Raw genomic sequence first — 15,298 nt, forward strand, 5'->3', positions numbered from 1 at the left:
CTTCCTCTTCAGCTCTGGGATAACCTTGCCCACAGCCTTGGCAGCACCAGTGGATGCAGGGAGGATATTCTTGGCAGCCCCATGATCATCACACCACAGCTTCCCAGAGGGGTCATTCACAGTCTTCCAGTGGCACTCATAGCATTGACTATGGTCATGAGTCCTTCCACAATGCCAAAGTTGTCATGGACGACATCAGTCAAGGTGGCTAAGCAGTTGTTGGTGTGGAAGCATTGCTGACAATATTGAGGGAGTTGTCATACTTCTCATGGTTCACACCCTCACAAATGTGGGGGCATCAGCAGAAGGGGCAGAGATGATGACCCTTTCGGCCACACCCTTCAATTGGGCCCTATCCTCTCCATGGTGGTGAAAACACCAGTACACTCTGCAACATTCTTGGCACCAGCATCACCACATTTGATGTTGGCAGGATCTCACTCTTGAAAGAAGGTGATAGCCTTTCTGTTGATGACAAGCTTCCCATTCTCAGCCTTGACTGTGCCATTGAACTTGCCATGAGTAAAGTCATATTAGAACATGTAAACCATGAAGGGGTCATTGTTGGCAACAATATCCACTTTGCCAGACATGAAGACAGATCTGGTGACCAGGACCCCAATATGGCCATATCTGTTCACTCTGATTTTTACCATCCTGACACTGCACAAGAAGATGCTATCTCTGAAACAGAGGGGAGCAGAGAGCTAGTATTCATTTTCTTAACTCCAAACTTCTTATGAGTTTTGGGAGCTACAGACATGCGCGCGCGTGCACACACACACACACACACACACACACACACATACACAAACACATAATACACAGACACACACATGAAAATGCACATACACAAACACACACACATAAACAGCCACATATGTGCACAGACATAAATACACACAGACACACACAGAAAGACATGCACATACACACATACATAGATACACATGGACATGTATATGCATACACATGCAGAGATACACAGAAGTACACATAGTCATATGCAGACACACAGACATGTAGACACACACACGCAGACACACACAGAAACAGATATAATATATGCACAGACATACATATATACACACAGACATGCACAGACACACACAGAAAGACACACACATACATAGATACACATGGACATGCACATAAACACACATGCAAAGATACACAGAAACATACACAGTCATACACAGACACACATACAAACAGACATATGTGTGCACTCATGCACACACCCATGCACATGCTCACACAGGGTGGCTTTCTCAAGGCTGCTTGGTTGTGTCAGAGCCCCATTGAGGGACATAGAAAGCAGAAAGCTGGAGAGAGGATAGTGCCTTGCACTTTTCTAGCCCATGAAGTGTCAGTTATAAAAAAACTCCTGTACCCCCACAATCTTGGGGGCTGGGCATTGCCATTCCTTTATGAGCCAGCCTATTGTAGTCTATGGTGTTGTGGGTGGTGCTCTCAAGAAATCATGGAATTCCAAATAAGTTGTATACAGAGCTGTCTATATTTTCCAAGTGTGTAGCTTGGACTGTGGGTCAAGGCCAACCATGCTATTCTCTTTTCCAGTGCGTAGATCCAAGGCTGCTGATGAAGAGAGGAGCCGTCGTGCCCAGCGAGCCCGGGATGAGTACAGGCGCCACTCACTTCGAGCCATCCAGAAGGGCACAGTTGCTGGCCTGAGCACCATGTTTCAAGAACTTGGCCAGAATCATGAGCAGGAGGCAAAACTCTGCCATCAACTTCCATGCATGAGTCCACCATCACCCCTTACAGAACCTGACAGGTGTGTTAAGATGGCCCGTGGACCCAAGAGGCCCATCCAAACTCCATGGATTCTGGTCCAGGCTCTGTCTCTTATTGGTTGGTCATTTGCCCTTCCTGGGTCTCAGTATTCCAATCTATGTAATGGGGGCAGAATGCAGAATTAGGGTGGGCTCTGAAACTTCCAAACAACTTTGCAGTTCTGGGGGTTAGCCTTTCAGAGGTTAAGGATTCTTGTAATCCTTGACATCTTCTTCCCCTCAAAATCTGCATATGCAAATACCCCAAATATTCCCACAGTTTTAGATTCCTTGGTCTTGGCCCAAACCTTGCAATAAAAGAACTAAGATGGGATAAATATAGCCCAGTATCTGGGAGCTATAGCCTTTTCTAACTGTGGATGGAGCTGGTTTACACCTAGTTTGAAAATCAGGGTTGCAGGCTAGTGTGGGTAAATTGAGAGGTCCTTGCACACATTTGTGTCCCTAGAGGGACTGTTTGCCAAGGACACTTTAGTGACAACCTATGTTTGGCAAAGCCAAAGACACAAGGTCACCTGGAGCCTCTCCACGCTTTATCTGTCTGTCTGGGCTGACCCTGAGATTTAGCCTCCAATCTCAGGGCCCCTCAGCCATCCTTGCAGCACAGCTTTCTCCCTGAAGAGGGAAGCTGGGGAATCAAGTACTTGTGGCTCCCTTATCTCTAGGGAATGTTCAGAGAACAACCCATGAGAGACAATCCTCTGCCTGTGGGTCCCTGAGGTCAAACTCACATGGTATGACTTGGCAGCAAGTGCCTTTACCTGCTGAGCCATCTTTTCCCACTCAACTTCCTCCCCTTTCCATCCCTATCCCTTTTCTTTTTTCTCTTCTCCTTCTTTGATTCATCCCCTCCCTTACTCTTTCTTCCCAGCAGGACTTGGGAGCGTCCCCTGCGTCCACTCTCCAGAGAGGTTATCGTGCGGTGGTTCAAAGAGGAACAGCTGCCACGTCGAGCTGGCTTTGAGAGGAACACCAAGTCCATTGCTCCTTGGTTTCATGGTAGTACATTTCTAGGTCCCATGGCAGGCACTGTTCACATGTCCAACTCTTCTTCGGATGGAGGAAGTCTTGAAGCATGGCTGTAATCAGGGGTGTAGAGGACTTTGGAGGCCCATGCTGCCACAATTCTTCTCTCAACACTTTTGACAAGGGTCCTAAAGTCCAGGTCACTGGGTTACTGGACGTGCATCCCCTCTGTCTTCTGGGAAGTTGTGAACTTGAGAGTTCCACTCACTGCTGTCACTACTTAGCCTCCTTGGTTGTCAAGTCACACACAAGGCTCTGTCCTTGTACTCATAAGTCAGTGAGCCCCTGAGGTCCCAGGCTACTGGTGAGCAGGGCCAGCATCTTATTTGTGCTTAATTATGCAACTCTGTTCTTAGCCGTAGCCATAGCACAATAGGCTGCTGGCTCTGAAAAAGAAATCCGTTTTGGTTAGATGACAGATTGATGATTGAAGAATTCAGAGTCACTCAAATGCATGAGTTGAGGAGGCTCTTTAGAAAGCCTCCAGTTCCTACATTAGAGATAAGGAACCAAGGCTCAAAGACAGGAAGGAGTTTTCAGAAGATAGTAGATGTTGTGTAAAGTTAACTCCAAGAATAATTTCAAGGGCCATAGCCTCAGTCTAGTGATCTGAATATGCAATGGCTTCAAGTAGGAAAACAAACAGGGCTGTGGCTCCACCAGAGACTAGCTAAAGAGAAGTAGCAATAGCTACTGACTTTGAGTTCCTTCAGTATCAGTTAGCTATCACTGCATAACAAGCCCCTTCAAGGCACTGTATGTTAAAGCAAGTAGACCTTTATTATCTCTTCATGTGTGTATCTGAGTTGGCGGGCAGTTCTAGCTTGGTTCCGATGATCTTGTCTGAGCTCACTGATGTTCCTCTGGCCAGTCAGCAGTTCCGCTGAGGCCTGGATGGTCTAGGAGAATCTCCTCTGTGTTTATGTGAACTCTTACATTCCAGCAGTCTAGCCCAGACCATCAAGTATCAGCAACTTGGTCTTGCTCCCCAAGCCTTCCTTCCCTAACCAGCACTTAGCTCAGGTTAGGAGAGCTTTGACCATCTCTGGTCAGAACTAACTACCTCTGCTACAGTTATTACCCTTATCTGCCTACTTTTCAACTGACAAGTCTTCTGATGGATTGAAGAGTCCTGGTTTGTATTTCCTGTGTGTGTCTTGATGATGAACTGCACTCCTATTCTAGACCAGCTTTGATGTACTCTCAATTCTATCCATTTGGAGGGATGAGGCTGCTGTCTTGTGTATGTAGAGCTCTGGTGTCTTGACAGTTGATTTGCAGCTGGCAGAGGAAGGCCTTTGCAAGCATGTACTGGACATGACTCTAGCTCTGGGAAAGGCACCAGAAATGCTTAGCAGGAAAATGTACTAATTGAGCAAACCGATATGCGCCTTTACCCAAAGAGCATGTGCACTCTGAATTGTAGGCAGGCAGCAGGCAGCTGAGATGCAGTATTGACAGGATCTATGAAGATCAGGAAGGTGATGGCACTTTCAGTCCATGCCTTGGGTGTGACCTCACAGTCTGCCCTCTTTGTGGTTCATCCTTTACAAAGCATTCTGGGATTCTTTAAATGCAGTCAGATCCCATCATTTCTCTTCTGTGTTATCCCCTACTTCCCTTTATACATTCAAAAAACAAAAACCAAACAAAACAAGATTCTCTAAACCTTGTTCTGAACCACAAGGCCCAGGTGACAAATAGTTTCCTACACCAACCTTAAGTCAGCCATCTGTGCCCATCTTCCTCAGATCTCTGACTTTTCTTCTGTTCTTATATAAGCCACCCTCCTCTCCAGCTCAGGCCCATTGTCCTTGTGATGCTGCTGCCTACATTTCCTGTCCCTCCCCAGCTCTTTCCTTGACAGATACAGTCTTATTTTCATATGCTCCTCTGAGAGGCCTTTCCTGTTTTTTTTTTTTTTTTTTTTCCAAATGCTATTTTATTCAAGCTCTGTCAAATTGTCTTCCATCATCCTTAAGTAGCTCCCTTATGTCATTAGTAAGTTTGGAAAGCTAAGGGTCTGGCCTCTTTTCCCCAGTGCCTGCCACAGTAGGCGTCTGTGGAGGAGTGGCCAATTGTGGGCACAATGTCTCAGAGTTAAGATGTTATCCCAGGCTTTCCAGTCCTAAATAATAGCCCACAGTACTTATGGCTGGGCCTTTGTAGCTCTAAGATTCCACCTACCACAGAACCTAGTAATAATCTGACAACACAGATCTGCACATGAGAGGGATGCATGTTTTTCTAACTGTTGATATGTTCAACAGGGGCAGGATCCATGTCTTAGGCACCTGTGATTTCACCTGTGACCTCTGCCTAGTGCAGAAACACTGCCAAGGAAAGTTTGCCATCTTCTACTGTTGACATTTTTGTCGACTTCCAGAAGACCATGTGACATCCCCACTGTGTGGGTCAAAGTACATACATAACACAGGCACCCAAAAACGTAGCAGCTACTACCAACTAAGGGTTATTTTATACTTCTGTCTAATGCTTGTTAGGAGGTAATTGTAGATCTCAGATTGTAGGCCTCAGATTGAAGTTGTATTTCTATTGGAAAGTCTGATGGCTTCATATCAGATGGAAAGGAAAGAAATAGTGAGCTATACAATAGTCCCGAAGTTTCTGGATGAAACAGACACCTGCTATGATTGCTTAAGTGTCATTGGCCACAAGCAGCCTGGTTTCTGGTGTCTGTAGTGTGCTTGGGAGTTTTGAATGTAAGTAGGTTCTATAACTACTTTCCACTTTGTGGAACCTTTGTTCTCATAGGCCTCCTCATATTCAACAGAATCATCGAGTGGCTTTTCATGGCCCAGAGAAAGCACAGTCAACACTCATGAGTGACCTGACCATGTACAGAAACTCCCTGCCTTCTCTCATATTGTATGGTCTGAAGACATTGGTGGACATATATATCCACCAAGGAAGTAGCTTATGGTATCTCAGGCTGATGTGGAGTCACCTCAAATGTCCCATGAAGCTAGGGTTTGGTGACTGTGCTGTTTGTTCACAGGTGCTCTTGGTAGCCAGTAGAGAAAGTAAGTAGTTCAGGTGATCAAAATTACATTACCTTTTTTTTTTTTTTTTTTTTTTTTTTTTTGGGAAGGTCTTAGAGTCTTTCCATTTTTATTTTTACGTACAAAGACTGGCATAGTCTCTTTCATTGGGTAGACTGTTTTGAATAATCCATTCAAGAAAGGTTACTTTGTTCAACTTAATGAAGCCTGTGTCCTTTACATAATGATAGAAACACTGCTTGCATATGCTCAGCACTGACTCCTATGAAGCTACTGGTCGCCCATGTTGCTTTCAGACATCCAGCTAGGGGAAAAGAAATTTATTTTTAGTTTTACTTTCTGTCTCAATGGAGAAAAGGATTTTATATTGTCACAGAATAAACAGAACCTGGATTTAAGTCTTAAAATTTATGTAATTGACTTCATGTTCTGCTGACAGTTTCTACTATAAAGCATGTAGGGAAATTGTTAACACACGGAAAAGAACTATTTAGTGACCAAGTTTTCATTGATCTGTGACAGAATGGAAGAAAACGGCTCATATAAGGAGGATGGCCAGTTGCCTTTTCTTAGAAATGACTGTGCTATATTTATATTCTAGGATTATATTCCTTTTCAGTTTTAGTGTTAAAATGTCCTATCTTTTATGAATTGATGATGATAGCTACCAGTGGTTACTTTAATATAGCTCTGACTTGTGTGTATGTGTGTGTGTGTGTGTGTGTATGCAACTTCGTTCATCTTTAAAATGCTGAAGTTAAGAATAACTAGAAGGTCCCAACTTCCTTCCCAATATGGGGATTTCTTGATGGTTATGTGGGACTCCTTCTGTACCAATTCCTACTGAGACAGAGAACTTATCATCCCACAGGTAGCCTGTACCAATTTTCTAATCCCCTTGGCAGGGATTCTGCTCGTGGCTTTGGTGGCTGGATCTCAGTGGGGGAGGTCCTACTTCCTGTTGCTCTCATCTTGGTACCTTGGGTCCACTTAGATAGGCTCTTGTCATAGCAATGGTGTAGGTGGAAGAGAATGATGGGCAGCATCTGTGTTTCTTAGCATCTAGGGTTGGTTCTGCTTCATACTGCTGGCCACAATTTGTCACCTTGTTCTTCTTTCTTGTAAAAACTTCAAAGTCATATGTCAAAGGGTATGGACATGGTGAGTTAAGAAGAATTTGATGAAATGAATCACAGTTGAGGCATAATTCTTTTCTCATCCTGGGTGAAACATTCCTAGTCAGTTCAGCTGGATTTTTCTGCAGGTTAAGAATGAATACTGCTACATTCGAGTGCCAGCACTAGTGTGTCTTAGAGTGTGGTATCAACTCCCAGAAAAGACTCCATCTCTCCAAGGAAATATGGTGTAGAGAAATGAGTCTAGGGAACAGATGGGAGGACAAGTGGAATGGAGATTGTCTTCCCCCTGGGAGGTTAATCAGTCTTCTGTTAAAAAGAGTAGTAGAAAAGCAATCCCTTTCTCCTTTGTTCATTGCCATGTCCCAAGAATGATGAGAGACTTGAAGTTTTTCCTGAGAAGTGCCAGCACATAAGCTTGGCTCTGGGAAAAAGCTATTTTTAGACTTCAGTGTGTGTCTGACATTATTGAGTGTTCTCTCTCTGAACACTGGCTCATTTGGAACACATTTCTCTTTCTTAGCTTTACTTCTAGAGAAGACTTAAAATATGTTCCATGGTTTGGTGTCTTGGCAGTGATGCACAGTGGCCCTGCTACTGCCCCTAGGCCTTGGCACAGAAAGGGGCTATGTGGTTGATGTCGGGCACAACATTGATAAATAAGTCCTATTGAATTCTGCTCAGATGCTGGGAGTGTGTCCCAAGTGTGGACTCACCTTAATGTAAGTGGGGTGACTTCACTCAGGTAGTATGTTACTGGCATGGTGTTTATTCTGACAAACACAAAGTTTGGAGCTGGTGTTCCCATCTTTGTAGACAGTGCCATTGCCAGGGAGCCTAGAAGTTAGGGTGGCTGTCCTTTGCCCCCCCTTCTGATGTGCCACTTCCCTGTAGTCTCTCCTGTTTCACTTATACTGTGTCATTTGATAGACACCATCTCACACCATTGTCAATGGTTTCTTGCATCCGACATGGACATCCCTCTACAGGTGATCACCATGAGGCCCAGAAAGCTGGAGGAACTGATCCAACAGTAAACACAGGAAGTCACAAGCTTTTATCTATTCATTTCTGAGTATTTCATTCCTCCTAGAATTTTCTGCTATCCAGGGATGGGTATTGATATTAAGAAAGGAAGAAAGGAAGGAAGGAAGGAAGAAAGGAAGGAAGAAAAAGTCATCTTTGGATTTATGGACACTTACTGAGGTTTACTTTTGGTACAACCTGCCTTTCTTTTCCCCGATTCATGACCTTGTAGAGCAGAGCTGACGTGGATCCCATAACACAGCTTGAGTAGCTATCTGGGAATGCCCAGTTTGTTCTTTGAGATTACTCTCTGGGCTTAGAGTTTCTGAGACCAGATGGAGAGAGTGAGCCCATAAGGTGCTTGCATTTAGCTTCCAAGATCAGTGGGAAACAACCTGGAGTGAGGCTTTGGGGGAATATTTCTGTTCAGGTATAGAGCAGGAAGAGCTGCTGAGGTCTGTGGGCTCTGAGTGAGAAGAAATGAAAAGGAAAGGAAACATGAGTGGTCCTGGGTTTTTGTACCATAGGTGAATGAACAAAAGCAATTAAAAAGCGAGGGCATGACTGCTCCTAGGTTTGGTGCAGGAGAAGGTGTATTATATATATGTGTGAGAGCGTAGTCAGAGTCCGAGACACCTAGGAGAGTCCAGAGTGGACATGACCAGACTGAGTTGGACCATGTAAGAGAGGGAGGAGAAGGGGGGGGGAGAGCAGGGAACCAGGTTCAGCAGCCTGGAGGTCCAGAAGAGTAGATGAAAAGGCCAGGTAACCAAAATGGCTGGATTATACAGAGAAGGGCTGCCCAGTACCCAGGCTAGGGAGGCTTAGGGGTGGGGATGGGGTATGCCAGCCAGGAGGGCCCTGTAACTGGTAGGAGCTGTGGGGTGCAGAGGGAACCTGATGGCTAGGTTCTGCTTAGCAAGCTCAAGCCCTAAAAATTTATGTGAAGCATCAATGGGGCTGGAGACAATAATGACATCTGATCTTGTTCTGAGGGTTACAAGCATGAAGTCCTGCAAATTAATGCTATTGCTTGTTAGATAATCAACATGGTGGCCTTGGAATTTGAAGTGCCAATGGCTTCCGACTTCTAGGGCACACTCTGAAGGAAGACGATACTAATTTAGCCTTCCCTCTCAAAATAAAATAAAATAAAAATTCACAAATCAATTTTTTTCTTTTATTATGATGATCATTTTGAAGTCATTTCTAAAAGCCACAGGTGTAACACAGGGCATTTGGAGGGCTGGCAAGTATGTCAAGTTAAAGAGCTCCCACTCTTCAGCAGAATTTGAAAAGAAAAATCTTCCGTGAGTTCTTGTCTCAAATACAAAGACTTTTTAGAGGTGAAAAGAGCAGGCCACTTGACCCATTTCTTTGTTTTTGTAGTGGTGGAGATTGAATGTGAGGTCTTGCACAGGCTGGGCAAACATTCTTCCACTGAGCTGTGATCTCAGCTCCTTCTAACATCTTTGCTTAAGGTATTTCCACTAAGAAATAAAAGAATTGTTTTCATTCTTTTCCTGCAAGTGCGCATTGGCTAGATAGCCCCAAAAGGGATTGCAAAGAACAATATTACTTTTGCTTAAGGAAAGCAGATTGCACCGGTGTCCCTGAGGTTTTGACTTTCCTTTTAGCTGTCTATAATTCTAGTGCTGGCTCTGCTCCCAAGCCCTGCATACGACATGGGGCTGTGTACTTGAAAGGCACAGAGGCGTTACTCAGCTCAGTGGCTTCCAAGGTCAGCACACACGTGACTCCTTGTCTCAAGCATTCACGGGGCTATATCTTTGGGGCTGTGTCTAGCTGTACCAGTGGGAAAATGATGGCTTTTTATGTTTCAATTGCTTTCTGAACATTTACTTTGTTTTGGCCCTCTATCAAGTACACACTGGCTATCCAATATTTCATTTACTCTTCACACAACTGTATGGAGTAGGTAACAATGCTGACGACTTTGGACATGGAGCAGTGGCTCCACATGTGTTTACTTACTTAGCCCATGTTTGTATCATCATCATGCACTGGCCATGCTATTGCATGTATGTAGATGGAGTCGCTTGCCTCAGGCAACCCTGAGAGTGAGTGGCCCTGGAGGATCCCAGGAGCTTCTCCTCATGCTGCCTGCCATTCAGCCATGTCACCGGCTCACCAGTGAGGAAACAGACTCTGAGATCACCTCAAGAGCCAGTGATGAAGATCAGTTCCTTACAGGTCCTGGACACTTTGAGGTAGAAGAGATGACAGAGTCTTTAGGGACACTCACTTGTACTGCGCTGTGGGGCTGCCTTAGTTGTCCTGCTTCGCTTCTGCCTGGGACAGGTGACTTCTTTGGAGGTTGGTGTCATTTTTTTTTTCCTTCAGAGAACTCCTGAATTGTGCAGTCAGCAATAAACACAGTAAAACAGGCACTTACTAGTGTTTGGGGTTGTTGGGTTACCTGAACAGTGACACTGGGAAGCAGACTACCTGTATTAAAACAAACAAACAAACAAAAACCTAACACTAAACAAAACACTGAAGTTGGGAGGGAAAGATAGTGGGGATATGGCAGGATTTGGACAAGGGGGAGTTGGGGCTGGATTTCATCATCAAACAGTAAATTAAGAAATAGCAGGCTTACAGCAATATGTGGTGATAAAGGCCAGGGCTTTGGCCAGGGTTCTGACAAAGTATAGTAGAGTCTGCACAGCACAGTGCTGACATTTCTACTGTGTCAGTATTGATTGGGGCAAAGAGCCCAGAAATGGGGAGGTTGGGTGCACAGTCCTCAGGAGGGACCTGTGTGGTACTCTGGGGCCCCAGCTGGTTCCCATAGAGTGCTTTATTGTAGAATGTAGCAAGACTGTCTCCCTCTTCTGATTTCCTGCCTTGTCATGAGATCTCTTTTGCATGTACAAATTTTATTTCTGTTCTTCTAACATGTTGTTTCCCAACCAAGGGCATTCCCCAGAAGTGCAGTTGATGAAATCTGGGGCTTTTAGTCTCTCAAATTCTGTGCCAAACAAGTCTGTCTTAGAGCAAAAATAAATAATGACTTGGTTACTCATGATACACCTAAGTAATAAACAAAAGCCTCTCCCCATCCTCATGGAACTTATGTTCACTCATAGGTTTAGAAAAATGCACAGCAATATATCCCAAAAGAAATTCAGTTCACATGACTCACGCACAGCTGGGTCCAGTTTCAGGCTTAACCTGTTCTAAGGCGTGTGTATATTTCAGCCATTGGTCCCTCTCCACCTCTGAGGTCCTCACCATTCCTTCCATTCTGAAGCAGCCATTGCTTAAAGTACCATGACTACTTTCTCCCAAGGTCAAAAGCAGCAGCCCAGAGGGTGTGCTTTCTGTCAACAGCCCCATTATTGTTCCCAATTGGCTGCTTTGTTGGCTCCAATTGGGTTATATGATCACACAGAAACCAGTCACATGTAAATGAGCTGCCTGACTGTGCTATCTTGAGACTGTCCAAAGTAGGGGTAGACAGAGTCCACACTGTCGAAATTATATAGTCAGGAAGCAAAGGAAGGTCCAAGTTTCTTTGCCAGAAGATGGTAGGCAGGACTGAGCAGGTGAGGTCTCTGGAGAGGAAAACTGCCCGGTCTCTGCACTGCTCAAGCAGTTAGGTGGGTTAAGAGAGTGACAGTTATGACATGCCATAAACGGGTATATACAGTCCAGGTAAGTGCTATACAACATTGGTAGCCAGCTTCAGAAATCATTCTGCTAGGTGGTGTCTGTCACTCTGTGTCCTGTACAAAAACTGGATGTGCTTTGTCTCCAAGGTCCATGTGGTGGTGTGCTTAGGAGGTGGGTGAACCTTAAGAGGCTACTGGGGGTGCGACTTTAAATGGGATTATGGGTGGGACCCATCATCCTTTGCATTCCTCCTCAGGAGATGAACATGTTCCTCCACCCCATACCATTCTTAACACTGTCAGCCAGCTCCTCCCCGGAGGCCTGAAGTTGGTCTGCTCCACCATAAGCAAACCTTGTTCTTTTCTGTGTTGTGTAAGGTGCTTCTTGCAGACACAGAATACTGACCTTCACAAGTGGCTTCAGTGATTAGAACCTGGCATGATGGCTGTGGACAGTTGTGGACGATAATCCCTCTTGTGCATAAATATACCTGGAGCCAGGAAGCCTGTCTGCTGAAACCCTTGTCTCAGCAGTTAGCCATGGTTCAATTTCATTGGGAGGTATATATATATATAAAGGCATTTGAACACATTAATCACAATCTGTGGCTTTCAGATGCTTTGAGAAACCTTTGAGAATGAAGAGCTTAATAACTCCAGCCTCCTTAATGATATTGTCTGCAAAGTGTGGCAATAAGAAAGGAAAGTCACAAAAATGAATGAGAAATAGCTAAGCGGTAATGGGGGAGTTGTCAGCCAGCGAGGCAAAGCTTCCCAGAAAGCTTTAAGAAATATGCACGTCAGATAAATTGAGACTCATAAAAAGGGAACCAGGGCAGCCGGCTGGCCTTCGTGGCGTGTCTTTCTTTCTCAGAGTGAAGCACTGACAGAAATAAAAAGGGCTCAATTTGGTTACTCCGGTGGCTCCAGTTCCCCACTAATGATTTCCAAGGATGGGATCGGGGTTGAGGAGGAGAGACCTGGGTCAGGGTTGAGGCTATGTTAACTGGCAGATTTACGGATATATCAGAGCTGGCAACTTTGGGGACTATGATGTGCCCTCCATTTGCGGAGCAAATATTTTGATAATAAATACTTTGCTCATGGTGTTTGAGAGCATCCAGGTGGGGTGTGGGGCAAGAGTTAGCAACTGTCAGGGTGTGTCCCCTTAAGGTCTGTACCTAAGATGCAACAATGTAGGAAGCTGGATGCTGCTGGCCTCCTTCACTGGGTTGCTGACTGCAAATACTCACCTCGGGACAGGAAGGAGTTGCTGGTGGGATGGTGGAGTTAGGATTTAGCCAGGCTTGTTTACTAACTCAGCACACTGCTTTCTGCACTGTCATTCTACAGCAGCCAGGAACCCTGGGTAGAGAGGCAACTCTCAAGAAGGGTGTGTCTTCTCTGAGTGTCTGTATCATTTTCTGATGCTGCCCAGCGGAGGGCACTGTAGTTGTTGGGCTGCTTTGAGCTTGGCACACATGCAGGGAGTTTCAGGTGAACCCCTCCTTCTTCATTCCCATTAAGGGTCCAGGTAGGTATAGAGGCTGTTTGCTTTAGTTTACTACTGTAGCTCTGACATTTGAAATGTGTAAATGAGGACAGGATCAGCTGGGTTTGTGTTCCACTCGGTGGCAGTAGCACTCCACTTCCCATTGTGGTCACAGCCTTCATTGAGCCCCTGGTGTTTACTTACATGTCCTTTATGCCCTCCATGTCTGTGGGTTCTGTTTCCATGGACTCAGCCAACGGAGGATGGAAAATGTAGTTAGATCTACACAGATTTCATCTATATAAAACATGTACAGACTTATTTTTCTTGTCATTGTTGTCTAATATCTCATTGCATTAGATAGTATGAGCCACCTAGGGATGACTTAAAGCACCCAATAGAGAAGGAGTTCACAGTTATGTGTAAATATGGAGGCATGTTATATAAAGGATGTGGATGCAGGAATCACCTTCCTCCGATACACAGGAAGGTGTTACTGAGCTTAACTTCCCAGTCCCTGTCTGTATTAGAAAGATAACAAACAAACATGCTGTCTCCTCTCCACATCATACCCTCAGGCATTGAGTCTTCAAGGTGGTTAGCCTTCCTGTCAGTCTCTGCCTAGAGACAGGGTCCTGACTCATTTGGACCACAGCCTACTGAGAGGACTCAATGCACTTCCTGGTTGAGTCTGCATGGGGTAGGAACTGGCTGTGCTAATCCACATCTTGCTCACAGGATCCTCCAATTTCCTGCATGGGAAGGAGCCTCAGGGCTATACCTGGGGAGAATAGACAGACAGACTGTTCCCCTGTCCCTCTTCTGCCACTCAGTAACTGTGAGACCTTGGTAAGTCACTCAGTCTCTTTCTGCCTCTTTTTCTACTTTGCAGAATGGGGGATGGGGATAAAAGTATCTGCCTCAAAAATTATTGTGAGGCTTCAGCCAACTAATGCTGATTGATCTCTTGGCACAGTGGTTGTCACAATGACAATGTCTCATAAATGCCAGTCATGGGATTGCAGTTCCAGCTAGTCATTTATCCTGTGCTACTAATTGATAGCCCACATTCCAGACACATTCCTAGACATGAGGGTAGAGTGGAAGAAAAAAACAGAAATTCATTGCTTTCATAGGTCTTCGATTTGTGAAAATATGGCAATTTTAATATAAACTACTGTTGACACCATAATTTACATTTGTTGTAAATTATATGGTGTACCACAGTGGTATGGTCTAAGAGGTTTTTTGTTTTTGTTTTTGTTTTTCAGTTATTAACATGCTTATAGAGATCCCTTACCTGTGCCCATGGTGTGGGTTCTCAGGAGGTGATTGTATCTCTAGGGGACATTTTTGGTGGTCAAAACTGGGAGGTCCTTGGGGCATTCAAGAGAAAGAGGCCAGTGATTCTGGAAAACATTCCATAACTCACAGAAAATCCCCATAACATCAGTCTAAAATATAAGTAGGCTCAGGTTGGTTGTTAAGTCCTGGTCTATGTCTGGGTATCTTGCTGTGCCCTTGCATTCAAATCTATGAACCTATGGGGGACAGTCTTATTCAAACCACCACAGCTAGGCTCTGCCCCTTCCCTCTGGTAGGTGTGGACCTACTTCCCCTCTTTACCTTTGTATCTTGCTGAGTTTTGGTTCCATTCTTATTGGTTGATGGTGGCCCTTGGTAGTCCCACCTTGGCTTCCTGCATTCACATTTAGACATGTAGTTTCATTTAGTCAGCTCCTTGCTTTCTATTTAATTCTTGTGGACTATCCTCTGATTCATCTATCTCTTTCCCTCCCTCCCTCCCTCCCTCTCCCCTCCCTCCCTCCCTCCCTCCCTTCCTTCCTTCTTACCTTGCTTCCTCCATTCCTGTCCTCTTCTGTAGGTTCTGATACCATAAAAGCCTTGTATTAGTGTCTTGTTCCTACCTTCTCCTGCAATTGCAAGTTGCTATAGTTTGTTTGGATGGTTATAGCAAGCTATCAGAGACTGGGTAACTAATAAGGAGCAGAAATTTATTTCCTTACCATATTGAAGCTTAGAAAGTACAAGTTCAAGTTGAGGTGCCCACTGAGGGCATTGAGGGCATAAAGAAAATGTTGAGTGGCCACAACAACAGTCTTGAGGAGCCCATGTGTGT

The 15,298-nt window shown here is 44.8% G+C and overlaps 1 protein-coding gene across 1 annotated transcript in view; it reads left to right on the forward strand.

Moving 5' to 3' along the window:
- Sh2d4b (SH2 domain containing 4B) overlaps positions 1-15,298 on the forward strand; it is a 77,314-nt gene that overhangs the window by 49,851 nt on the left and 12,165 nt on the right. Inside the window, exons 6-7 of the mRNA XM_051206854.1 lie at positions 1,582-1,798; positions 2,689-2,816. Of these exons, the coding sequence (XP_051062811.1) occupies positions 1,582-1,798; positions 2,689-2,816 (345 nt within the window). The remainder of the gene's footprint in view (positions 1-1,581; positions 1,799-2,688; positions 2,817-15,298) is intronic.

The sequence above is a fragment of the Phodopus roborovskii genome, unplaced genomic scaffold (genome assembly GCF_943737965.1).
Source record: "Phodopus roborovskii unplaced genomic scaffold, PHOROB, whole genome shotgun sequence".
Taxonomy (NCBI): Eukaryota; Metazoa; Chordata; class Mammalia; order Rodentia; family Cricetidae; genus Phodopus; species Phodopus roborovskii.